The 24,784-nt window shown below is 40.0% G+C and overlaps 1 protein-coding gene across 4 annotated transcripts in view; it reads left to right on the top strand.

Moving 5' to 3' along the window:
- Positions 1–11,407, top strand: part of ELP2 (elongator acetyltransferase complex subunit 2) — a 38,429-nt gene extending 27,022 nt beyond the window's left edge. For 3 of the 4 annotated variants that reach the window (XM_053993811.1, XM_053993820.1, XM_053993838.1), the window contains 9 exons: positions 48–117; positions 1,704–1,799; positions 1,921–1,978; positions 5,347–5,419; positions 5,816–6,002; positions 7,570–7,691; positions 8,189–8,331; positions 8,876–8,989; positions 9,963–11,407. In XM_053993811.1, the coding sequence (XP_053849786.1) occupies positions 48–117; positions 1,704–1,799; positions 1,921–1,978; positions 5,347–5,419; positions 5,816–6,002; positions 7,570–7,691; positions 8,189–8,331; positions 8,876–8,989; positions 9,963–10,119 (1,020 nt within the window). In that variant the 3' untranslated portion in view covers positions 10,120–11,407. The remainder of the gene's footprint in view (positions 1–47; positions 118–1,703; positions 1,800–1,920; positions 1,979–5,346; positions 5,420–5,815; positions 6,003–7,569; positions 7,692–8,188; positions 8,332–8,875; positions 8,990–9,962) is intronic. The other variant, XM_053993829.1, reaches the window with a different exon arrangement.
- The last annotated feature ends 13,377 nt before the right edge of the window (positions 11,408–24,784 follow it).

Genomic DNA, 24,784 nt, shown 5'->3' with positions numbered 1-24,784 from the left:
CTACGTGACAATCTGTGTGTAACCTTTCCTTTTTTTCTTTAATTCAGCAGTCATCTGATCTTCCAGAAGGTGCAACTGTGCCAGCTTTGGGATTATCCAATAAAGCTGTTTTTGAAGGTACTGCTAGTGAGAAATAATGGTTGTGGTGTTTCATGTGGAAACTTTATTTAAGGGATTGTTCTGGTGTACATATTAGGTCTGTAAGTGTAGGCTTGACTGCAAGTTCAGAATCTAGAAATAAAATCATGCAAAGTGTTTATTTCTTTGCTAGCAGCTAAACATGGTGCTTAAGAGTAAAAAACACAAGTAAGGAAGAATTAGTTAGCCAACAGTAGCTAATATCTTGGAGAGGCAATGGAGATTACATTGTGGGGGAAAAGGGAAGGAGGGACAGACATCTTCCTAGAATGATAAAAAGTATTTTCCTGAGACTGGGAATCAGACTAGGGATCTGGTTTTTCATGAAGTCTCTGGTAAAAATGCACTATAGTGGAATGTACAAACTAGGTCAGACCTGTTTTTTTTTCTCTGCTTAAAGCTTTATCAAAAGGTGGGATCTACAAAAGGAAGCATTTTAATAAGCTTTGTCTCCAGGGTCTTCAATGGCAATAAGCCAAATTTTCATAAATCATTTGTGAGAGAAAAGCCAATTTCGTTGTACTTCAAATAACTTGTAAAATATGTTTTGGCAAAGTTTTTTCCCCTGCTTTCTCATGAGTTCTTCCAATGAGAGAGGGAACAAAACCTCCTTCTTCTAGATTATTGCCACACACAGAATAACTATTTCCACACTAATAACTAATTGATTTAATGTGGCCCAACCAGAAGCAGCACCATGATTAGAGCTTCCCTGCATCATCCACCACTGTTCACACAGTGCTGTCAGCCTTGATGGCTCAGGGTAAAACACCACAGATGTGTTCTGCAGAGGAATCTTCCTGGTGATCAGAGAGTGGTCTGAGATGAATGTTGCTCATTTCATTTTCAAAGAGAGCGAAGTTGGAATGAATGAGAAGATAGTCTTTGCTTTGCTTTTTCTGTACCTTCTTTTTGAAACTGCTGTGCTAGAGATGTATATTTGGCAAAAAGATAGATTCTGTTTGAGAGGCACTGTTCCCCACCTCTGTACCTTTTTCTTAATACCTTCTCAGTGAAGGATAGAGTTGAATTTCAACTTGCAATTAACTAGTTTTGATTACCTCTGATACTTTTGCCTAAAGCTAAGGACAGAGCCGTCAGCAGTTTTGCTGAAGTTTGCAAGTTGTAGCTACATTTGCTCAAATATGGCTTTTCATTTAGTGATCTACATCAAATTTAGGAACTCATCACTTGTATCAGAGATTTTTGTGTTAAACTTTTTCAAATACAGAAAGAAAGGTTTAACACTGGTGAAACACAGGTTGAACTCTGGTGACTGCTTTACTCAGTGAAATTCTTTTTAGGACTCTCTAAAAGATTGTGCTGGTGGAGAGAAGTCAGTTTCAAAATGAAAGTTAGATTATTATTTCTTCAAAACCTTCTTATTCTCTTATGTACTACAATAACTAGCTTCTAGTATTCATATTATTGTAACTCTGCAAGAAGGGAAACCTAGTTTCAACTACTTGTAAAAAATATAGATGCTTTTTACTTGTATAATAAGTCCTCATATTTTCCCTCCTTTCTAGTGTGTTCTCTAGCTAATGAAGTCCTTATTTTAATAGGAGATATGGCTGTTCAACCAGATGAGGATGAAGAATCATTTAATGCCATTTCAAATCAGTATCCAGAGATTTATTTTCAACCCTTGATCCTTACAGGTATGAGAATTATTTCTGTCATATGTAATAGAGAATGGGGTTCATTTGATATAAACTTGAAGCATTATTTAGCTTATTTGAAAAAAATCAAATTTGAATAGGCTGTACAAATCTTTTTTAGAACCTCCACCAGAGGATCACTTACTGCAGAATACTTTATGGCCTGAAATTCAGAAGTTGTAAGTTATTTTTCCTTTTCTTCTTTGTTACAAAATTTTCAGAAAGCTGTTGATGTAGCCTAGTCTTGTAACTCTTCCTATTTTACTATGTCATTTGACTTTGTGTGTGCTGTATGGCTTGTAAAATAAATAAATTATATATATATAAAAATTAGGAAACAGTGAAGAAAACAGCAGTTAGAACTGATGTGTCACAATTTTATTGTAGTTGGTTGTTTCTCCTTAAAACCTTGTCTATACTGAAGGTCTCTCTCTGTAAGAGAGTAATAGTAGTTTTCTTCTACTTTCCACTTCATGGTGTGCGTGGGCTTGCAGATGTGGTATGGAAGTAGAGGCTGAGGCATCAATGGAGGAGCTTGCCCTTAACTCCTATCAGAGTTGTAAGGTGCAATAGATAGAACCAGCAGCCAAACTAGTGTGTTTAGTGGTAGAGCAAAGTGATAAGTATTGAGTAAGATGGTTACAAGGCTAGTTTGGGGCTAGCCTGTCACCCAAGGCCGACAGAGTGGTTGTCAGTTGCAAAGATAATGGAGTTACGTGGTCATGATAATTGTTTTGCGGTTGCAGGGTTTTAGAATTCTTCAGCTGTGTTTTCTTGCTTTACTGAAATTCACAACAATTTTCACATTAATGTTGTCGCATGACTCGTTCCGTAAGGGTCCCAGAAACATGAGGCTATACTTTCACAGTCTTCAAAGTTTTTGTATCAATCTTCAAAGTATAGCACAAAGAAATTGAATAATCTCAATCACTTGTGGGTTTATTTATCTGACTCTCCTGAAAGGGGTCTCAGACTGGAATGAGAAGAATGTTGAGCCTTTGCTGATGGTTGCAGTCACCTTTCTACATTACCAGTTTTGTGAGGAAGGAAATAAAAAGCTTTGGGAAAAGGCTGTGCAGCTTGCTTTCATTGGACCGAGGGGGAAGTTCTATGGATGTTCATCTTTGCCTTCAATTGGGCAGTAAATCTGCTTTGAATGCTTTTAAGCTCTGTTACTGTGTTTGTACTCAAAAATTATTTTAGGAGGAAAGCCAGTGGATGTTAGACCATATCTGCACACTTTGTAATTTCTAACTGTTACTTCAACTGTTTCTTCTATGCATTCCATGGCTGCTAATGCACTCACATAAGTAGGTTGATACGGGATATTTAAGTAGTGAAAAGGAGCCAAGGCCAAAATTCTTCATCATTTGCCTTTGACATTTCACAAAGTCTAGTGGGACATTAATATTTTATACTCTGCTATGGGAGTACTGCTTATCTGCCTTTATATCCTGCATTCATTAAAATAACTCCATTTTATGACAGTCTTCAGATGACTTTTATCTGAGCAGTTTTTTTCTGGTTTTAGAGACACAGCTAATGATACAGATCATTTTATGCAAGAGAAACAAGATGTAAAGCATTCATAGACTTTCAGATTTTTTGGTCAGAGTAATCTTGAAAGAAGTAACATGAAATCGCATAATGTAGATTTCAAGTTGCCATAGCAGCAGAAGAACAGTGTGAGGCACTGACTTGCTAAAAATAGCTTGTTTGTCATTGACATTTGTGTATTCCTAGCTCTTAATTTGACACCAAATTTTGAAGGACTACTGTTGAGTTTTGCAAAACGTTTGCTTGAGGAGGTTTTAGCACGAAGAACTGGCTGAATTTTTTACATAATATAATAAGTTTAAAAATATGGTAAATCTTGTGAGAATATGCTAATCTTTATCCTCTTGGAAAATTATCATAGAGAGTTCATATGCAGCATGCTGAGATTAAAGCTTGAGTGTTGACATATATATTTATGTTTATATATATGTACATCTCATGTAATACACTTGGAAGTTGGAAGAGATCCTTTTTGACACTAGAAAACTCCTGTATTCATTTGTCTGGACACTTGAAAGTCCACTCAGTCTACCTGTGCATTAAAAAAATGCTATTAATTGTACAATGCTGAGACAATATTTTATGTTTTCTGTTAATTTGGTAAGAATGGTTATATTTTGGCACTTCAGTTTAGCAAAAGAAGCATTGCATGCAGAAGCTTGAAATCAACTTCTCTTCAAATACTACTTCTATGAGATTAAAACCAAAACAGCTGAGGATTTGTTTCACAGGTTATTTTCCCATCATTGAATTTCAGGAAATTTATACTTTTGATACAATAATTTTTTGTTTTAGAAAATTGATTTGCAGTGGTTTTCACTACTAAACAGTCTCCAGGAATGTGCTTTAAAAGTAAGCATTATGATAAAACTCCTGCTGGTGACAAATTAAGAGTAAGACATGCAGTAGTACCTTCATCATTATAAGATGCACTCAAATTTGCAACTTAACATTTCAATTAGGGGTAGTACACACCAGTCCCTTTCCCTGTTAAAAAGTCCAGGCACAGTTACATTTCATAAAAGCCAGTATATTCCCAGTCTTCAGACATGGCTTTGGCAGTCTGTTGATGGGATATACCCAGCGATGATGCTTTGGACTCAGTTCAACAGCTCCAGACAGTAATTTGTCATTTAAGTAGGTGGCTGTTATGGCTGCAAGTGAAATCCCATGAACATCAGTCCCATGTAAGAAGTTAACACTGCTGACGAAGGAGTTTATTAAGAGAACTGCCTATCTCTTCAGAACTAGGAGAATCATAGGAAAGCACCTCACCCAGCTGGTATTAAGCTGATACTTGTCTACTGTTTATAGGTTGCATCTCCAATTTTACTTTACTTCCAATTGTTTTTGTGACTGGTTTTAATTTGTGTTAGTCTGTATAGAATTTCTCCTTATTAGTTAAATACCACTATGGATATATGAGCTTGGATTTCATCAGAACTCTTGTGAAGACTGATTAAAAAATGTATTTCTGGAGAAGGCTAGAAATTTTGGGGGTTTTACAGAGGTTTTTTCCTTTTCCAAAATGATGCTTGTCCTTTAGTTCAGAAATCTTCTCGCAGTATTTCACAGTATAGGCATCCTTTGACTGTGTGATTGCGGCATATTTCTTCAGTGGTTTTCAAATACGTGGCCTATGATTTTAATTGGTAGTGCTAAAATTGCTTTTTAAGAAAATCAGGATACATTAAATGCTGCTTTAATCTGCTTTGTTAGTCATTAGAGTGGCTTTTGCAGTGCTGATGCTTTAAGACTATGGAATGGGCTGGACAGATTTTTCTGTAGCCAGTTTCTAATGGAAGAATTTGTGCAAATGTTTAAACTGAAAGCTGAGCAAATGATTTGGGATGTAATACTGAGACAGTGGTGAGAAGTTCCTGGCAGGTGCCTTTCAGTTTTGAAAAGGGATTTAAATTAATATGACAACTTTGATACATACTGCAAAAATGATTGTGGTGTGTTAAATTTCTTTTCACGTGTATTTCAGATATGGACATGGATATGAAATTTTTTGTGTTGCTTGCAATAATTCAAACACTGTAATTGCCTCAGCATGTAAGGTAAGAAAAGATTCTAGCACCACCTAGTGAAAAGTGCTGTCCAGTTTCTAGGGCTGAATTCTCTTCTTTCACAAAACATGAAAGATTTTGTATAAGTGACAGTTGCCTTGCAAAGGTGAGGGTGGTTGGCCAATAACTTACTATTCCTAAATTGTGTATGATTCATTTGAAGATATTGGTAAAATAAATTGTAACAAATATATGTCTGAAATGTTTTCTTACTGATATATTGTCAGCATTAGAAGAAAGTAGGAAAATGTTGAAACTTCCCAGAGGAAAGCAGGGTCTTACTTGATTGCAAGCCTAAAAACAAGCTATCTAATATCTTACTACTTTGAAATGTGTGACTTTTATACTTGCTCTCATTGATTCTCATTTTTTTTTTCATCCATGCAGGCTTCCAAAAAAGAACATGCAGCAATTATTTTGTGGAGCACTGCTTCTTGGAAGAAACTGCAGAGTTTGTCTTTTCACAGTCTGACTGTTACTCAGCTGGCATTTTCTCCTGATGACAGCTTTTTACTAGCTGTTTCTAGAGACAGGAATTGGTCACTGTGGAGGAAACAGAATTCCTCAGAGTCAGGTAAGATACGTGAAGTGAATATAGGTGTTTGTAGACTTGGCAGTTTTCAGTATTTTTGGCTACAAAATATTTGAAAGAGAATTGATAAAATACTTTAATGGGCATTTTGCTTGCAACTTTGAAGAACTATTAGTGTTGTAGGCTCTTGTGGATTTAAGAAATGCAATTAATTTGTAGAAACATAAAAAGGAAATGTGGAGAAGAATATAATCAAGCTTTAGATAGTGTTTAATTGATGGATATAATGAAGTCCTCGTGCCTTCTGCATGTGACTGTATGTTTGATTTACTGAAATCAAGTATACAAGCTGAACTTCAGATTGGCATTTTGTCAAGGAGAGCATTCATTGCAGAGTTCTGTGCAGGCATAGCCAGAAGGTTCAGTGCTGCACCCATATCCTGCATAGGCTGCCTTGTCCTTTCTTGCATGGCATGACACTTTGAGACTCTTGACAGGATTAATCTCTGTCTTTGGTGTGGCTTTCTGATAATCCTACACAATTGATTAATTTGACTAGGACTGGCTATGTCTGGAAAAAGAGCTGATAGTAAGGATTCAGTTGACCTTCTCATTAAGACTTTGAGCCTTGCAAAATCATGAGGAGATTGCTATTGAACACTTTAATAGAATCCTAGAACAGATGCTTGTGCTGAAAGCGATTATCACTGCACTCTTGGCTTAATAGCTTATAAACACTGCTGGGCTCTATAGAATGTTCCTAGAGACTTGGCACTGAGTTTTGGCCCCTTCAGACAGTGTCCAGTTGTATCCTGGCTTGAATTTCTGTTCTATTCAGACTTCTATTCTAAAGCCTGGCATATTGTCCACAGTAGTTACACAATGATTCAGGATAAGGATCATGAATACTCATAGCAAGTAGAGGAAATCCTCTTTTCATCTGTTCATCAATAACCCTTCTGTCTACAAATAACATCATTATCAGTGTAAAGCCAAACTGCTGCTATTGGCATCCCAAAAAGTGGTTAAAGTCTATGCTCCAAAATTACTACTTAGAAAAAGCATTCCCATTACTGATCTGCTGATCAAATATAGTGCCTGATTGTATACATGCTGAAATATAAGCTTGTCTCTTTGGGAACACGTTAGTCTTTACAATTGGACCATTATGACTTGAGCAGTTGGGACTTTATTGGTAAATAAGAGCTTTAGTGAAATTACTGGGGAAACGTGAACACAAGGTAAATGTTGAACTATTGAAAAACTTCTGAAGTCGGTGTTCTTAAAGAAACTTGATAGAAATAACCTGAATGTATTATACTTAAATTCTTCTGAAAAAGAAGTGCATTTAAAATATTGAACTGTTTCTACTGCTTTACGGCTATAAGGGCTTACTGATATGGTCTTGACCAGGTGCTAGTTATCACTGTGGTAAGTGCTGGAAAAAAAAGTTAATATAGTCCTAAGTATTCCCAGTTTCTTTAAAGATGAGTGGAATAATGTCCAAGTATTCTTGCAGTTCTGACATAGAGTTAAGTAAGAGTAACAATCACTTTTAATATGTAAAGTAGTTGAAACAAGGCTTTTTCCTCTATACGTTTTATTCCAGGACCAGTCTTCACTTGCTGTGCATACACAGATAAAAATACAGCTGTTCACAGTCGAATCATTTGGTCCTGTGATTGGACACCAGATAGCAAGTATTTTATTACTGGTAGTCGGGACAAAAAGGTAATTAATGTTAAAGGAATTTAGAAAGCCCAGAGTTACTTTAAATATCTTTTAGAATAACAAACACTGTGTTCTGATGAGCCCCTATTTTATATATACACAAAAATCTTATTGCATGTATTAGCACAGAAATCAGTGATACTTTCATAAGCTAAATAAAGTGCTTGAATATGTATATACAAGACTGTGGGCTGCCAGTTGGACGTTCTCCCTTCTTTTTTCATGCAGTAAGACAAGCATATGTCACATAATTCTATGGGTCTCAAGTTTTTCTTTAACTTTCATAACAGAATCTGGTTTTGTTGTCAGTAACCTTAATGAAATCAGACAGACTGCCTACAAAGTCAAATCTTTGTAGGTAGAGGCTTTTTTTACCATTTTTAGGGTCATCCACTGTGCCCTGAAATTATTTTAATGAAGTTATTCCTTATGTTTTTGTACGTGCATTTACAAGAAGTTTAAAGTGGAAGTTCACAGATGACTCTCTATCTTACCAGGTCATTATCTGGGGCCAGTGTGATTTGCCAGTGATTACCGAAGGGAATGAGCTGGATTCAATCAAACCTTGTTCAACAGTGCTGGCTGCTGGGGATTCTGTGACTGCTGTTAGTATCAGCCGTGTGCTTACTCCTGGTGGAAGGTATTGCTGGTTTTCTGTATTGTCATTTTGTGTTTAATCTGAAATTAGTATTTATCCCTTTAGTCAACTAGTTTCATGTGGCTAAACAGCTCCCTAAATCTACCTATCAATTGATTTGACCATTCTTTAACAGAATGATCTCTACTTTTTTTCTTTCCTAGCTACCTTTTCAGGTGTATGGTAACTTCTCCAAGCAGTGTAATGAGAAAAATGAAAGTGGGGGAGAGGAGAGAGAGATGCATGAACATACCTGAAACACATTAATTCTTCTGAAAATATTGACTGATCTGATGTTGTGATAACCTCCTTATTTTTTCCTAACCAAATATATGTAGCAGGTTTCTGCTTTGCTCTTTTTTTTTTTTTTTTTGAGAAGCAGCTTTGACGTATTAATTTTTTTCATGAAAAAGTAAATACTGATTTGAAGGGCAAGGTGCAACAACAGTGCTTGAGTGCTAGTTCTTTCTATCCTGCTTTAGAACTGACCTCACTGAGCTGTCTACTGTAATTTCTAATGAAATGAATGTAATTACTCTCTTGATAGATACATTGTTGCAGTAGGCTTAGAGAATGGGAAGATTATCTTGTACACATGGAAGCAAAGTGGGAAAGAACCAGCACTGGCTGACTGGACCACAGGTGTTGAGATAGATAACAGGTATGTCTTTTGAAGTGAGTTAGGAGCAATGAAATATTATTCTTCAGGCTAACAGTGCTGGAGTTCTGTTCTTATAGCATAAAATATATGAATTTAGTTTATTTCTACACCAAAAATTGTTATCATTTTAGGAAAAGTCTGATCCCTGAAAGTTTAAAGATGTCTTGAAGCAAAACCCAGAAATAAAAATATTGGTTATTTAGATGTATTAAAAAAACCTCCCAACAAATACAAACAAAAACCAGAGGGGCGTTAAACCCCAGAATACTTCATGCTATGCAAAAGCTTTGAGAAGTATTACCCTTTGTTGGCCCTACTTAAAAAAAATAGCTTTACCTTTAGTCATAAATATGATGATAGAAAACACTGAAGAGAGAGTGGAAAGGATCGCTCTCTGTGTACATCAGCAAAACACTTTGGAGTGGGTGACAGCAAGCTTTCATGAGCAGCTTCCAGCAGAAACCAAAGGAATGACATGTGAGGAATGAATATGTGGGGCTGCTGTGGTGACAGCTAGAGAGACTCTGTGGAGAGACTTGGAATGTTTCACTTGAAGCACTCCCCTGGGTCACACACTGGCATTGATAGTAACAGAAATGGAAGTTGATGGTGACTTTGGCCTGTGTATGCTTGCAGTGAATGGGAAAGAGAAACCAGATAACAGGAAATCGCAGGCTAAAAGCCAGAAATCTGTCATATCTAAGTAACTGAGATACTTGACCTCCAGCTTAATGTGGAAAAACTGAAAATCAATAGCTGTTTGAATTATTGATGAGTGAGAGGACAGAATGTCATTAGTGTTAATGATCCTACTTAATAAGAACTTAATACCTGCTGGTTGTCACAAGTCAGTTTTTCCTCAGTTGGTAGTGTTAACTGAAGAGTACTAATTACATGAATGTTGATGTTTATGCTCACATGCCCAACTGTGTTTAACATTTTGCAGTTACGTATGGATTTCTTTTTGTTGCAGCCAAAGTCATGCTCTTGCTGTGAAACGCTTATGTTGGAGACATCATGCAGGCAGAGCTGGACATAATGATGAGAACAGCAGCAAGTGGTTGCAGCTTGCAAGTTGTGGAGCCGATCACTGTGTTAAAATATTCAATGTCAACAGATTTGCTCTTTAGCAAAGATAGCAGGCCTGTTTGTGCCAAACAGATTCACAGCATTTTATTTCAACTTTTAGCCACTTTGATTATTGAATTTTCTAGTTTTTGCTGTGGAAAGTAAAATATCTTACATGTAACTTACTAAAGCAACTTTAGTGGAAGTTTGAAATGTCAAATATTTTTCTAATCCTGCAGTTTTGGGAATATGAAGTATATGTTTTGTTTGGTGAACATCCTGAAACTGGGGGATGGGAGGTGGGGCAGGGCATGGGAGGATAATTAGAGAGCTTTGTTTGCTGTGACTCAAAGGGTAGGTGGGAAGCTGCTGATACTTGGGTTCTTCTGTGCTTGGGATTCCACTTGGAGTACTGATTTTTTTTTTTTTATCTCCTCTTGCTATTAAAGGTAACTGTTGGTAGGCCTGCCAGTGCTGCCAGTGTGTGTTCAGGAATGTGCAGCCAGAGGTCAGGGTTAAACATGAAGCTTTCTCTGATTGCCTTTGAATGTGTATTAGAGCCCTGGTCCAAGTCTGAGGCCACCTGACTCTGGAAGAAGTAGTTTGTGTTCAGATGCTTGGACAGGCCTGCTTGATTTTATTGCTTTATTCTGCTTCTTGGTCAGGTGGGGCTTAAAGCTGAACTCAGAAATCACTTAAATCTTCTGGTGTCTCCCCTGTGAGCCCTCTCTGAGCAGATATGATAGAAAAAACACCTCTGAGACTGTTGAAGGGCTGTCCTCTACAGTTTGGACTGGAAAAGCTTATGGATATCACTAGGCAGGAGCTAAAAGGAGGCAGCCATTCCTTACAATGCCTTTGGGCTCTTCCTGACTTTTTAGGGCTCCCTCTTTGCTTTTGTGAAAACAAGTTAACTTAGTTGTAACAGTGTAATTTAAGTATAGTTTAAGTAGTGTGCTAACAGACTGAGAGTACTGCAGAAAGACTTCATGTCAGCAGGTCTGTATCTGGTTCCAAAGTCCAAGTTAGAAATTAGTTAAACTTTGAGAGTGAAAATATTGTTATTCCAGAACTGCTTGCTACATGTAACTGGCAGTGCAGAGGTAACTGGAATTGTGTTTAACTTTCTACTGTGTTGGATATTTAAAGAGTGTAGCTCTTTCAGAGTGGGCTATACTGTTTTCAGAGTAATTATGGTTTATGCCTTGAAAGGTTTTGTATTTTAGCTCTTTATTTTCAGTTCTGTTTTTCAGCCATTAAAAAAAACCAAAACCATTCTTTAAAATGGGGATGGGGGATGGGGGAATAAAAAAAAAAGACTTATTAATAAAGATTATTTGCTACATTTTACTTGTGGTACCCAGTGCTTTCCTTACACAAGTGCTTTAGCATTCAATTTTATTTCACTTGTCTGGAATTTTTAAGCAACTATATCGTGGCAAGAGAAAGACATAACTTATCACTCCTGAGGTTTCAAAAAGCTGCCAAAAGTGAGTCTTTATTCTGTGTCACAATTGTAATCTTATATTTTACAATTTGATTATAATACTGTACAAGTCTTTCCAATAGTAGTACATCTTATTATGTGGCAACTTCTGGGTATAGGGGACAATGAAATATCATATTAGTTGCCCCTCTCTTTTATTTTATGAAACGCTGTCATTAAACAAGAATCAGCTACTAGAGGATTTAGTAATCCACTGCATTACCCGTGGGACTTGGTGACTCAATCACATTCATTGTTCCAGCTTTAAATGCACCAGATTAGTCTATTGGACTCCTAAGTCTAAATGTTTGTAATAGACAGTTTTAATTTTCAATTAAGTTAGAAGTTAGACACTTCGACACATGATTAATGTTTATGTATGATACTATCTTTGCTCACACATCACTTTGCTATGCATTTAGTAGGTGTGACTTTTATATACACCTTTATCTTCTCATAAATCCACTTATATATTTTCAACATATAAATCAGCTTGGAAAAAATACTAAGAAATGAGCTGCTGTCAATGTACCTGGCGCTCTGAAATTCTCTGCTTGTTGTACAGTGCCACTGAAAATGGAGAAAATTGATGGGATAAACTGAAGTTTTGTAAAGAACATTCTATTACCTTTTGATACATTTGAGGTAAAGCCATTCCATGAAGATTTTGGAAGCATATTATCAGTATTTACTGGCTTTATGCTAAATTTGAAGAGACTTTGTGGTCAAAGATGTGAACAAACTTTTTTATGTAATCAGGCCTAAAGGAGGAGGATTGTTTAATTTTACAGAAGATGTGACAAAGCAAGCAAGAAATAGCATGGGTCTTGGTGTCTGTAGCCAAAATCAAATTGTTATTGAGATTGTCCAAAGCAATCCTAAATCTTTCAGTTCAGGATGCAGGTGTAGGCATCCTCACGTCTGTGTAGAACCAACAAGCTATGCTAACACTGACATTAGAGGTGAGCATGCTGTGGTGTCTGGTGGATGAGGACAAAACAAGCTGTGTGTGTAAACTAGGAGGATGTGGGATGATGACATTCAGCCCGAGGAACTCCTACCTGGGCTCCATGTGGCAAGCTCCCTAAACACTGCTGCCAAGCTATCGATTGTGCTAATTCCTTCAGATATGAAATGGCAAAGAAAGAGCAGATTGTGCATCATGCTAAGCCTTAAAAAAAGTGTTATCCTGCTGTCTCTCTTGTGGGCTGGGACTTCAGAAGTAACTAGAAGTGGTTGAAAATTTCAAGGAAGTCAATTATTGAACTCTGAGCTATTGAAAACATTGCTTTGCTAACTCTGACTAATCTCTGTTTTCCAAAATATTTAACACGAAGAAATGATAATGCTCCAAGGCTCACTGCCAACTGCAGCTAATGCAGAGATGAGGGAAGAGGAGGAAGCAGCTGTGTCCTCATTTAGACTCAAATCTCACTTTAAAGAAGTGGCTGTTACAAATAAGGAAACTTTAAAATAACTGAAATGAGAAGCAAAAATATAACTTGCTCTGTTTTAAGGAGCATCTGGAGCTGTACAAAAGATGAGGCAAAATCACTGACAGGACAAAAATCAGAATTTGCCTTTTGTGTGCTAGAAGCTGGTGGAGGTGGGAGTTGTTGAGCACAGTTCAGCAATGCCCCTCTACTGCTCTTTTACCAGCAGTCCTTATCAGGCTCTGCTGTGGTAGTTTTGAGGCAGCAGGGTAGGGCAGTGTTTTTACCCTGACATGCCCAGCCCTTGACCCTCCAAACATTCCCATTTTTGCCCTGTGCACTGGCACACCCTCAAAACAATTGTGGGATATCCTTTCAGAGACAATTTTCTCCCCCAGCCAGGAGCTGCTTTTTTTTCCCTATGCCAACCACCAGATTCCCCTCATCCTGCTTCTATGTGTGCTGCAGGGAGCTGGGGGAGGCTATGGGCTCCCTTTGCCAGCCCCTGGTACTCTTACTCAAGCAGAGCTCTTGCTGTCACCTTGTGTGACCAGCTCTAGTGGCTGTATTTGAGGAGTTTGTGTTCAATATCCAAACATCGTCATTTTATTTTCTGCAGCAACTCATCCTATGCTGTAATGCAATAATAAAGCTAGAAATGACCTCTCTCTCTTTCAAGGGAATTTAGGGTAGACCATGTGACAAATCCCAATGCTGTACCATAATAATGGGGCTAGCTCCAGTATCCTGGGATAGCTCAACCAACCAGACGTGCCCTGGTCTTGAAATCCTCAAGGAGAGCTGCTCCATGTAATTGGTTTTTATAGGACTCAGCCAACATTACAGCAGCACAGATGAGGGGAGGTGTTGTGCCTGAGGTAATTGCTTTATTCTGGTGGTGTCACCCTTGTATAGACTCCAGCAGATCCCAGCTGAAATAACAAGGGATGCAGCAAACAGATTTTTTTTACTGCAGAGGAGCTATTCCCCTTGCCTCAAAAGCTTATGCTAACACCCGTCTTGTCCAACCTCATTTTGTTTTTTCTAAGGATTTTTCTCTCTTTACTCACCCCCTCTTCTAAGAATACAATTTGCCTTCTTGGTCCCTTCTCCATTCCTGCAGGCCCCTAAATACTCCTGTAAGCAATCCTTATTTTCTCAACAGCCTTTTCTCTCTTCCTATTGTTCTTGTAAGATAATCCAATGCTTTCTAATACATGATCCTGGGAGAATTCAAATGTATCAAGTATAACATCCTCTTGGTATTTTCTGTTCTGCCTCCTGTGTCTCTGATTCTTCCTTTGCTAGGTTTTGGGCTTTTGGTATTTACACAGCCTGTCCAGCAGCATTACCTCCTTTCTCCCTGACAACAAATTACTGGCATAAGTGTGAGCAGCAGGCCCTCCTCCCTTGCTAAAGCATAAGCTGTCTACCTGCCAGTGGGGGGAACTTTTCTCCTCTACAAAAATGAATTGACTGCAGTCTCCCCAAGGGAAGCTTTCCAAGTGCTTTTCAAGATAAAGCAATCGTTCTGTTTGTCTCTCTATTTCATAATCTTGGAGAGTCTCCTTCCTGCAAGTTATCATATAAAGATGTGCCTCTCTGAGAGAATATCTGTACTCCACAGACACACTTTTTAGAGTGTAGGAGCTTCCTGCTGTTAAGTTTTTTCTTTTGACATGGCAGGCAGTCCTATATTCAGTTCTCTGGATGCTGTAAGTTTTCACCACTGTCTGCAGAGAGCACTGAGCTGTGACACAATTCTCTCTCTCTCCAGAAGTTCAGCCAGGGAGGTTGGAACAGCTGCAGTGCAGGGAAGCTCCTGAGATGCCTGTAGGTTGCTCTCAGTAGGTAGTGTAGGTCTTCAGGATGGGTCTGTCTGACCTCAACAGGTGCTAAGAGTGTGATGTAGAAGCCTCCTGTGGGTGTTCTGGTCAAACTTCTGCTTCTTTGGTGTGTGCACACAGTCTCTTTATATCATAGATGTTGCTGTGCCTTCAGTAACAGCTCCAGGTCACTAAGTCCATTGGGACTAATAGAAGTGGGAGCCTCTTTAGAGCTGATGAGCATTGAATCAGGCTGGCAGAGCACCCCTATAGTTACAGGTGTGTGGAATGTAGGCCGTTAAAGCTAATAAAAAGGTAGAAATATTGGTTTTGCTTAGCTGCTACTAGACAAATGGCAACTTCAGCTTTTCCTACCCATCAAAAGAAAATTGGTGTGTTTTATCATGTAAAAGGTATTGTCATAGCTCCAAACAGGAGTTATATCTGTGATACGAAATTCTGCAATTCCTATTAATTGCTCAAAAGTGTATTTCCATAGATTAATAGTACTGAAAATTGCTAGCTCAAAGCTGCAATAAAAACATTATATTTCATAGAGCAATAGGATCATATGATTATTAAAATTGGAAGGGAGCTCAGGAAGTCTCTCTTCTAACCTGCTCCAGCCAGGGTCAACTGTGAAATCACACCAGGCTGCTCAGAACTTCTGCTGGTCTGGTCTTGAAAATCTCAGAAGATGGAGACTGCGCAGTTTGCTGACTGCCTTCATGGTGAAAACTTTTCTTCTACTTTTCTCAGTTCTGAACCTCTCTTGTTTTGTTTTATGCCCTCTCTTATCTTCCTTCATCTCTTCATTGTGTAGAGCTGGGCTCCATCATCTTCAGTCTCCTTCTTAGCATCAGAAGGCTGCTACCAAGTACCTGCAAAGCCTTTTCTTCCCCAGGCTGAACCTGGCCCATCCCTCCACCTTCCTCCACAGGGCACCTGATCCTGCTCCCTCTAACTTAGTGGCCCTCTGCTGCACTTTCTCCAGTTAAACATCATCTTTCCTGTGTTGGGAAAACCCCAAACTGGACAAGTGCCCACGGTCTCTACAATAGATGAAGTGCCTAAAGTCTGTGGTACGATTTCCTTTCCTAGGGAATCCAAATCTATAACTCTCTTTTCTTTAACCTTATCATATTTTCCTACACTATTTCTTCGCATGCACTTGCCTGTGTGTGGTGGTACAATCCCAAGACAGAGCTGCAGATTTTAATGTGTGTTTGCAGAGCTGGGAACTTGCCCGTACCCACTGTGCAGTGTATTCCAACATCCTCACCAGACAGGAACTCTGGCCACATGGCACTCTGCTTCTGGGAACAAAAGAGCTCCTGGCATACTAGTTAAATGTTCATGCTTCCCGCCCTGGTGAGGTGGAATGGGCAGAGGGAAGATGGTTTGGCTGTGGCTGGAAGCTCCCTCCATCTCCTACCTCCATTTGAGTGTGGGGTGCCTGGCCCCAGAGAGCAAGACACCCAGCCCAGACACATGTCCAGAGCCCATGGCAGAGCTGCAATCCATCTCTGTTTCCCTGTGACTTGGGATGGCCATTGCAGCCATCTATTTAGATGATTGAGAGCTGACACAGGCGCTGTTATATTGGTTGTAAACCCAAAACAGCCCCTCACCCCTAAAATTCTAAATTAAAAAAAATTGCTTACCATCTATCTCAGAGGAAAAGAAATGGATGCTATTTTAAATACCTAAACTGTGGTCATTTCACTGAAAAATCAGTGAGCTGGTTGCTTCCACATGCCCAGGACCACCAGGTGGCAATATAAGAAAAAGGATAAGTGTGTATTTGCAGCACCTGTCATGTATACCCAAAAATTCAAAATAAATTACAAATATGTTCAAACATATCTATCTCCTCTGATTTGTTCAAATGCACTGTTTCAGTGGCAAGCATTTCTCATGAAACACTGATTTTGAAAGCATTCTTCCATTTTTGTACCATATTTGGGAAACTGTAAACTTCAAAAAGTAATGAGCACCTCCTAATCACACAGGGTCTTACTGTCTGCTTTAGACATTGTACCTCACCCCAACAACTCAGTCTGAAGAAGATATAAGAAAATCTTAATCTTTCTGTTTCCTTTGTTTAAGTGTAAAATGGGACCTAATTTTCTGTGTCTGTTTTGTTGACTTTTTTTTTTTTCCTGAAAGGCTGTCCAATCCTGTGGATGCCCTGAGAGGGGTTTAAGCTAATGAGGTCTCATACACCTCCTGATGGCAGCTGTGATTTAGATTATAGGGTAGATTTAGATGAAATATTAGGCAAAACTTCTTTACTGTGAGCATGGTGAGGCGCAGGAACAGGTTGCCCAGAGAAGTTGCACATGACCCATTCCTGGAAGTGTTCAAGGCAAGGCTTGTGATGTGGGAGTGATGAACTTTAAAGTGCCCTCCAACCCAAACCATTCTATGATTTTTAAGTGATGCATGACCACAGTGGATCATATGATCAAACTCTCCCAGACGCCAGTGACTTATGTTTCAGGAACATCTTCAACTGGAGGAAAAGCCCCGGTGCCTATTAGCTATTGATGAATTTCCTTTTCCTTCCATGGATTTGTCTAATTGCTTTTCGAATCCATGCAAATGCATAATTTCCCCTGTGATTAGTGGGTAATCCTCAGGGTAAGTCTGTGCCAATAAGAAGATGCATCTCTTGTTTGTTTGGAACATTTAATGCCTCCTTGTTATAATATTAAAAAATAAAAGGATTAGTTGTTTTTTACTGTCTCCTTGTTATTCCTGATTTTATAGACCTCTAGCATATTCCCTAATCATGGATTTCTTTTCCAGTTTAAAGGATCCTGCTGTAATTAAATGCCCCTTTTGTGGCAGCTAATGCAGACATGAGGGAAGAGGAGGAACTTGAACTTATTGCCTCTTCCTCAGCGCTACAATATTTCTACCAATAAAGAGGTATTTATTACTGGTTTTGCATATTTTTATTTATTTATGTTTGTCTGGGAGTGCCTAACAAACCAAACTGTTTTATTTAAAGTGCTGGCAAATAATTTTCTTTCTTTTTTTGTTTCTTTTTTTTGTTTTGTTTTTGAAACAAGTCAAAACTCTGTTATTTGAAGCATTTAAGGCTCATGATGCTGTCTTTGGGATATTTGTGACAGAGCGTAATATCTTGTCTTTGGACTCTTGTCCTTTCCTTATTTAAGTCATAAATTGATTTTTCTAATATCATTCTGGTCTGCAGTGACAAGTTGCAGAGGCCTCAGCATTGCAGCCTGGTGTGGAACAATTAGCACTTGCTGCTAAAGGATAAGTCCAGTACTAAAATAACAGGGTAGCTGCAACCCAAGACAGAAGGTACTGGCAGCATATGCTTGGGACGTCTGTGCAGCAGCTGATTTTATGCCTCCTGCATCTTTGCAGCTCCAACAAAGTATCAGTCAATCACGGTGGTGAGAATTTCCTTTATCGACTTGGTAAAAACAGAGGAGGCTGGTGAGTGACTCCTGTGATTTGGCGAGAGCCTTTCCAGCCACGTCAGCAGAGCGGCTTTCACGCTGTGTGGAAAGCCTCCCCACAGACGTGGCAGATGCTGGAAAACCTTTCCAGCTGTCCTTGCCCACAAAATCAGCAGAGAGGCAAAAGTCTCCATAGGATTTTGCAGATTTAAAAACAAACAAATAATTGATTTTTTTAATGTCTAGAGGAATGTGCAGTTGCTGTTCAGCTTGTCCTTTTGCATAATGTAGGAGGGGATATTGTACTCTGTTGAGTTACTGAGCAGTGCAGTGCTTCTGGTTAACCAGGTTATCCAGAAAGATCTTTAAAAAGAGCAAAACAAGCTGGAAACATCTCCTTGCTCCTCCACAATTCACTCACAATTCACTTTCCCCTCACTAAAAGAGGTTCTCCAAAAGCAAAAAACGGCTTGCAAGGTTGTGCTGTTGGTCTTGGAGTCTTGTTCTGTTATGGTGATGATGGGGTTGACTGGTCATCTGTAAGACACCAAAATGTGGTCTCTTAACCAATAAGAGAAGTTGCGTGAAAAAAGTAGTACCTGCTTTTCTCTATATGTCTTGAGGAAGCAAATGAAAATTTGTGTTTGATATGCCTCTAAGAGGAAATAAATGTTAGAAAAATGTTGCCCAGAATTGTCTCTTATCCCCCTTTTCCCCAGCAGCTGTTTGATTGAGGGTGAGAACTGGTTCCCCAGACCCAGCTGAAGAGCCAGCCTAAAGCAAGCAAGAATAGTTGGTTTCAGCCTGAGCACAGCTTCAGCATGGGCAGAACCACAACAGATGAAGACACTGCAGAGTTTTGAGATTTGCCTAAGGGCTCAATGTTTGCAACACCCCTGTCCCTCCTGGGAGCAGACTATATTCTGCTGTGGCTGTGACGATGATGTGTGCGTGGAACAAGTTCTGCACCTTGAGCTTCTGCGTAGGCGTGGGAGAAAGGTGAACATATGCTTTTGGAGAAGCTGTCGTATCCCTGTCTCCTTCTAAAGGTGCCATATGTGCTCTCTGAGTCACCGGGACATAGTTTACCCTGTGATAGGAGTAGCTCTTGACAGGTGCAGTGGGCTCTGAGGTCAGTGTAGAGGTCATTGTGCTTTTAGGTCTGAGATTCATATTCTGCACCATCTCCCCAGCTGGCAGTGGTGACAAGCCCAGTTTTCCTGCAGCTGGGCTGCAGCAGCTTGGGGCTGTTCTTTGTGGTCTTTTCCTTCCAGACATCTTCCCACCTTGTGCTGCAGCCAGGTGGAGAACCTGTTTTAGGTGTGTACAATATTGTGTCGACATCTGACACTGGCCAGTTATAATTTTGGCTGTGGTGCCATTCCCATGTTCAAATCACAAATCTGTTTGCCATGTCTCATGGCAATGTGTTGGCAGACCAATGCACTTTGGTTTCTGAAAGCACACCATGTCCCAGGCAGACGTTCCCTTTTTTGTCATCAGCTCTTGGCTGTTATAAACAATATTCACTTCCCAAGTGGCACAGATATGCAAATGAACCTTTCATAGGATAATGGCCATATGAGGCTTTGCTAGCAGGCATTCACGACATGTGGAGGCATGTTGGTGCCAGATGCTTGCAGGCTTTTGGCTGAGCTATTCCCTTTTCCAGTAGGATAGTCAGTACCAGGCTATTTTGGGAGATCCACTGCAGGCCCAGATCAATGATTGGTGCTTCTTTAACAGCTTCAGGCAACAGTGCTCTCCAGGTTGCCACAGGATTAGCTGGCCCCTACAGTGTCATTCTGCCTCCTAAAGCCCTTGCCTTGTCTGGCTGCTGTGGAACCTTTTACAAACACCAAGCCAGTGACATGTTGCAGCATCTCTGGGATGTGCCACTTTTCAGGACACAAACAGAACAGTGCATCATTCTTAGTGAAATCTTCTGGGGAATCATGTTGTGATGGGATGAGCAAAGCTGTAGCAAAACAATTAGATTCTTCAGTCTTTTCAAACTAGGACAAAACCTTGTACCAGTGTATACAGTGTTCCATAACGAGGTAGAAATCACTCACTAGAATACACGGAACTGCACAGTTTTTGCTTCTTTTTCAGGTAAAAAGGCTGCCTGATGTATTGAGGTCTGTTGCTTTATCAGAGAAGAACATCAACCTGGTTTCCCTTTTTCCCTTTGAGGATTAAAGCTCACCTAAAATAGCTGAATTCAGTATAAATCTTGCCACCAGAAGCTGTAAAATTGAGATGGTTCAGGGACTGGTGATCAAACCAAACTCACAGCCTTTGCTTGCATTCAACTCACTTAAAAAAATTGCAAGCTCCCACCCTAGCCATGGAAACCCAGCGCTTGCACTGCAGGGCAGCAGCTGTGGCAGAACAAGATAACTCATTGCTTTGGGAGGCCTGAGTTCAAATGCCCACTGCACAGATGATCTTCTCTTAATGCCCAGTATTGTGTACTGGGCATTAAGAAAAGGAGAAAGCAGGAGCAGTTTTAATGTACTGTGGTCCATATGGACTCCCTTGGATGGGGGACACCTCCCAGGACACCTCCTGTGATTTGCAGGGAATTTGTTGTCAGGAGCACAGGCACAGCCCTTCTCATCAACTGCCTTACTATTCGAGTGGCCACAAATGACTTGTCCTGGGTTTCATCTTGGCATCCTGCTCTGAGCATACAAAATTACAAGAAGCAGCAGGGACAGCAGGAGAGCCAAAGCCATTGTTGATAGCACAGTGGTTTTCAGCATCCAAAGCTATCTGGAGCCTGGGACTCTATTTCAGTCTGCTCACAACAGAGCTAATGCTTGCAGGCTGGGGCTGGCAAATTTTTTTTCTTCTTAGAGAAAAGATCTGTGCTACATTACCTCTGTCTGGGGAGATTCTTGTCCTAAGCCCTCTGCCCATGAAGTTGGAGAACCAGTGCTTTGCCTGGGATTGTTAGGGCAAAGAGCCCAGAGAGGTCTGTCCTCTCCCTGACCCCACTGTGTGTCCTGCAGCTGGGCAGCCAGCCTGCTACTGCAACTCCCGTGGTGGGGCCCATCACACGTGCTCTGCTCAGCTTTTTGTGATTATTGTTACCCGTTTGTGGCTCACAGTGTTACTTTTCCCTAGGTCGTGTTTGCTCTGTAGATGACTATTTCAAATATAGCAGAGTTGATGTTAAGTAGGCAGAACATTTGAAGGCCTTTACTTGCATTTCTGACAATGCATGCAATTATTCCAGCACCAGCATGACTGTTTTGTTTGCCAAATGCTGATCTGATTTATCTCTGTACTAGACTGAAAGTGGTATAGTTAATGACAGTCAGCTCCAACATATTTTACTGATTGCCTATTATTGTCCTGAACCAGTTTAATTTTCTATTGTCTTTGTTAAAAATGTAGAAGGGGAAGAAGAGGTTGTTTTAATCCTCCATATTGGACTATTGAGAGTAGCCAGAATTTAATGTGCCATCAGGAAGGCAGAACTACAGCCTTGCTTTTGGTAGTGACTCACTACATAAATTAAGCCGGATGGGTCCCCAAGGCTTATACTTCTCATGCACTCTGCATGATGTTAGAAACATTAAAATATTAACAAACTTTGAGCCCAGGGCAGCTCAATGCTCACTCAGATCTGCTTTCAAGCTAGAATGCACTCCCTGTTTGGAGTCTATAGTAAACTTCAGAAAACGTGGCCTGAAAGCCCAGAGCATCATCATTCGGCAGCACCTAAACTCCCTCTTCAATTATTTAAAAGCCACTCTGAGAGACTCTTTGGAGTCATGTTTCAGATATTTGTTGATATTACAGTTTTTCATGAAATGGCACATCTCTGGCCCTCCCCAGTTTTTGTGAATGAGATCATTACTATTTCTACACAGTAATACCACCACCTCATTCTCCCTAGCACCTTGGAACTATCGATGTCCTTGTGTTGATGTCACAAAGATGAGACCTCAAATATCCTGAAGCTATTCCTAGTTAGCTAGGGTGTCTCACACAAGAAAACCACTGAGACTGAGTTTCAAGAATTGAAAGAGAAGAGGCAGTTGAAGGAATATACCATTTTCTTTCCCTGAGTATTTCAAAAGGAGCATTAGGTACTGGCCAGCTATCAAAATCTTTTCTCACATGCCCTCCTCCCTTACAGTCCTTCTTCCAGGGACCTTGGTGGTGGCTGCAGTGAAGAAGCACCTGTGTGAGGAAGACAAATTAAATCCCTATCAGCTCTGCCTCCTGCACTGAGCTGCCAATTCAGTGTTAGTGGTGTTTTCTTCACAGGCTCCTGCAACTTCCTTGCTGTCATCTCACCCAGATCTAGAGGGCCCAGGGAAAACTGTCTGCTTGCAATAGCAGCAGTCTTGGAATTGCTCTTACCTCACAGGTGAGCAGTGAAAAGCTAGAGAGCAAAGTGAGAGGTACTGCCCTGTGTTCCATTATATTTTTTAATTTTCCCTTTCTCATCCCCTGACTCAAGCCTGATTGAGCTGTGCCTAAAGAAGTTCAGAGTATTTCTTAATTTTTGTTTTGAAAAAGTCTTCTGAAAATTTTCTGCCAGTTAAGGCCTGTGAAATCACACATCAGAAAGAGCTCCGGTGCTGCAAAATGACATGCCCATCATCTCCACATTTCTCTCTGTGAATGTCTTCCAGCATTTCTCCTTTAAACTTCAGCAACGCCCTCACCCAGTTTTAATTGTTGCTTTACTTTGATCTTTGCCAGCAAGTATTTTTCAGTCGACTTCACTGGAAGAAGCTGAAGTATCACCTAAGGGTGGTGGAGATGGGGGAATAAGTGCTCATCTGGGATGGGCTCTTTTAGGAGGAAATAGCTACTGCTGGCATTTTGGTGTCCTTGAGTGACCAGTAGCTCTGGACTTGTACTCCCTTCCAAGGGGCAGCTATTTTCACTCATTGGTGAGAGTTTCCAGATCATGAGATAGACATTAAGAAGCCCTTTTCACCATGGACTGACTATGAATTGAATGAAAATTAAACACAAATCAAAACAGGCAATTCTGAGCCCTTGGTTTTTGTTGGCAATCAGGTTACCAGCAAGTAGCTTTGGTGACCCTGAGATTGAGAGCCACTGAAGCTGGCAAGATAATTAAAGAGGGAAGGACATGCAGAGGGTAACACATGCAGACCTCCAGTAAGCTGAACTGAATACTGATCACAACTTTCCTTTGTCCTTTTTTCCATCACAAAATTTTGGCATGACACTAAACTTCTGTCCCACAGTTTCTCTGAAACAATTTCCCTGTCCCTTTATCAGATTTCTGCTTCACTAGAAGGACTATCTGAAAACACTTAAAATTTTTCTAAATGATTACAAGATGCTTTATTGAAAAAATTATGACTTTTCCTTACTGCTTGTCTTACAAACAGACTGCATTGTATTCACAAAGGACACATCTGACCTGCAGAGTGAGGAGCAAGCAAGTTAAAACTTCCTGAACAAACTAAGTAACTATAATTAAAGTACAAACAAGGCCTTAGCAGTTAGGCTAAGGAACAAGCACCTGAAAGAGTAAAACAAGTTTCTTGCTGATGAAGCAGCTAGTCAATTCCCAGATGTGAAAAAGTGTATTTTCATTAGTAAGTAAGACCTAAACTGATCATAAAACTACAGGGGATAGTATCAGGTTTCTGTCATGGGCAGAACAAAGCTAATGGCAACAAATGTATGAAAACAAAGGGACCTGGCCCAGGCTGGCAGCACCATACCCACCACAATGTGCTGACAAGGATCCTTGACATGTGAGATGACTCTGGAAAGGGCCAGGTGTGCGTGCCTGACGGATGAGTGGCACGAGGAACGTGTCAGACACGTAAATGCAGCGCAGGGGGGTCAGGAGCGGGATCAGGCTGCGATGCAGGACACAGGTAAGGGAGCTGTGGCTGCACACCTGCCTTGGAGAACTGCAGCCAGGCACAGGTCTGAGGATCCCTGGCTCTGGGCAAAGACAGACCCCACAGGAAAGAGAGCAGATGTAGAAGCAACAAAACCTGTTGTGTGGCTGAAATGTGTTCCCCGGGCTCAGCTTTTTTTTTTGTGTGTATCCACTGGATAAAGCTTCCAGAGGGCTGGTAAAATCTGTGTGTTCTTTAGGAGTACAGGATGAGTAGGGTGTTCTTGCTGAATGGTTTTCTGTGCCCAAGCATTGGCTGGAAAGTCACTTGTGCATCTTAGAAATCCAATACAATCTGTGAAATGGGATTTTGAAAAAGAATTGCAGCAGTGCACTAGGACAATTCAGTGATTTTGAGCATGGCAAGAGTGGACAGAAGGAATACATCTTGGTACTGTTATATATTTTTTTTTTCTGGAATTAGGATAGTTGTTGAAGTCCCTTCCTAACAGGGGGACATACAGCAAAGAGAACAGAAATTTGTAGGACACACATTGGCAAATAATTTAAAAATTATTTTAAATACAATACAGTGTACTTTTTAAAGCATCTTCCATGCAAACAATGGCCCTTGTTTTTTTTATAACTGTTTTTTTTTTTAATCAATATAACTTCAAAATTAAGTGACAAA

This window comes from Vidua macroura, chromosome 1 (assembly GCF_024509145.1).
Source record: "Vidua macroura isolate BioBank_ID:100142 chromosome 1, ASM2450914v1, whole genome shotgun sequence".
NCBI classification, from domain to species: Eukaryota; Metazoa; Chordata; class Aves; order Passeriformes; family Viduidae; genus Vidua; species Vidua macroura.
The sequence above is the reverse complement of the archived record's forward strand: the minus strand, read 5'-3'. Positions and strand labels throughout refer to the sequence as shown.